The 1,870-nt window shown below is 40.9% G+C and overlaps 1 protein-coding gene across 1 annotated transcript in view; it reads left to right on the forward strand.

Annotated features, from left to right (window-relative positions):
- Positions 1-1,870, forward strand: part of asb11 (ankyrin repeat and SOCS box containing 11) — a gene marked incomplete at its 5' end in the record, with an annotated part of 19,952 nt that overhangs the window by 14,770 nt on the left and 3,312 nt on the right. The window contains 1 exon segment of the mRNA XM_014017532.1: positions 137-271. Within this exon segment, the coding sequence (XP_013872986.1) occupies positions 137-271 (135 nt within the window).

Raw genomic sequence — 1,870 nt, forward strand, 5'->3', positions numbered from 1 at the left:
ATATGAGTTTGTATGTAATGTATGAATATAATGTACAAGTTTCACTTTTTAAATGGAATTACTGAAATAAATCTACTTTTTCATGATATTCTAATTTTATGACCAGCACCTGTATATATATATATATTTAACCAAGATCACAGAGAGTGTCTGGAGCTGCTGCTGTCCTTTGGCGCTGCCGTTGACGTGGAGCTGCCAGATGTGGGGACCCCTCTGTACGTGGCCTGCAGGGCCCGAGCTGCAGCATGTGTAGAGCTGCTGCTACGCTCAGGTAAGAGTGGAAATATCAGGAACATTACAAAGAAATRTATACAGTACATGTTCACCTTACACTCATGCACAGCAAGGTGAGAACTCAAGATGAATGAGCAAAAGAGTATGAATGTTTTTTTTAATAAACTCTACAGGGAAGTTCTGACARTACAGTGGTGCAGATTCTCAGTTATTCAGAACATGAGTGGGTAAATAGAGACAAGTGAATTCTCTTGATWCTTGAAGATGTTTCTCCTTTCATCCAAAAGGTTTATTCATTTCTTATTCTGGGTTGGGAGACTTATAAGTTGTWACAACAATCCCAATTATAGATCCTTTAGGTCACAAGTCACTAACCCACCCCTCCATCATGTGTCATTTGGTCATTTTTTACTTGCTGAATGCTGGTTGTGAAACTGCCTGAAAAGCCCTCAGTGTAATGTTGGTTTTCATGGTGTTCTTTGTCTACAATGTGCACATTGCTGTCTTATAAAGAGTATACCTTGTCCTTGAGATGATGATGAACTGATGAGTCTTGATCTGTGTTGAAAAAAATATTTAACAAAAACAGAAATGCATGATCCAACGAATAAGGCCCTTCGTAGAATGGTTGTCTGAGTTTGTTTATTGCAACTGCAAGACACAAAAGTGTAACACAGAGCTGTGCAGCCCTGTTTWAAAAAGAAGAAAAACCTCCAACACCAATGTTCCTAAATTACGTCTGTCAGTTGGATCTTTGGTCAATGAGATGTATGGGTGTGCATCAGGGATTGTGAAAATACTCGGCCTGTGCCAGATACAGCTTAACTGACAGTGCAGAGAACTCTTAAACAAAAACTCTGTGTCAAGAAAATTATCAGGCTTTTCAAAGAAAGCAACCCATATGAATCATGTGTGTGTAATCGATGAGTGATGAGCACATCGTCATGAGTGATGATCGATGTGCAGTGCAGGTGGCATGGTTGCATAATCACAACATCAGGGCCCACTAGCTCCCCAGTTTTTATATCTGATAAGCAGCTGGATTGAGTGGGACAAGCCATTGATACACGATAGGGATCTACATGAAAAATTTTCTATTTTCTTTTTAATCCCACTTTGTCAAGTTGAGTTAAACTAAAAGATCTATTTTCCGGAAACCCAAAACAGTCCGACCATTCATGGAGGTACTCAACGGATTCTTATCTGTTCAAAAAGTCCCCTTTGGTTCCGAACAGACTTTACTCTGACCCTTTCTCACCCTGCATCTTGCAGATGAAACAGCTTCTCTAAAACTGTTGGGACGGCATTCCACTTGCTAAAACAGCTCCTAAGTGTCCCAGACACCTAACTCGGAGCCCCCGTGCACAGGACTCCCACCTCGGAGTTGAGGCCAACAACCCATGGCACAACCATTGGTTTAGTAGTGGTCATCACCAGTTAAGTATGTATCAGGCAAAAGGACCACTACTAAACCAATGGTTGTGCCATGGGAGCCCCAGTTTCACCAACTGTGGCTAAATACTACATGAAGGAAGTGGAAAAGAGGGTCTTAAATGGATCACTTGGGTTGTTACCGACATCTGGTGAAAATTTCATGTCGTTAGCACCTCTAGTAATATATTTACTGAGAAAAATG

The sequence above is a fragment of the Austrofundulus limnaeus genome, unplaced genomic scaffold (genome assembly GCF_001266775.1).
Source record: "Austrofundulus limnaeus strain Quisiro unplaced genomic scaffold, Austrofundulus_limnaeus-1.0 Scaffold171, whole genome shotgun sequence".
Lineage (NCBI taxonomy): Eukaryota > Metazoa > Chordata > Actinopteri > Cyprinodontiformes > Rivulidae > Austrofundulus > Austrofundulus limnaeus.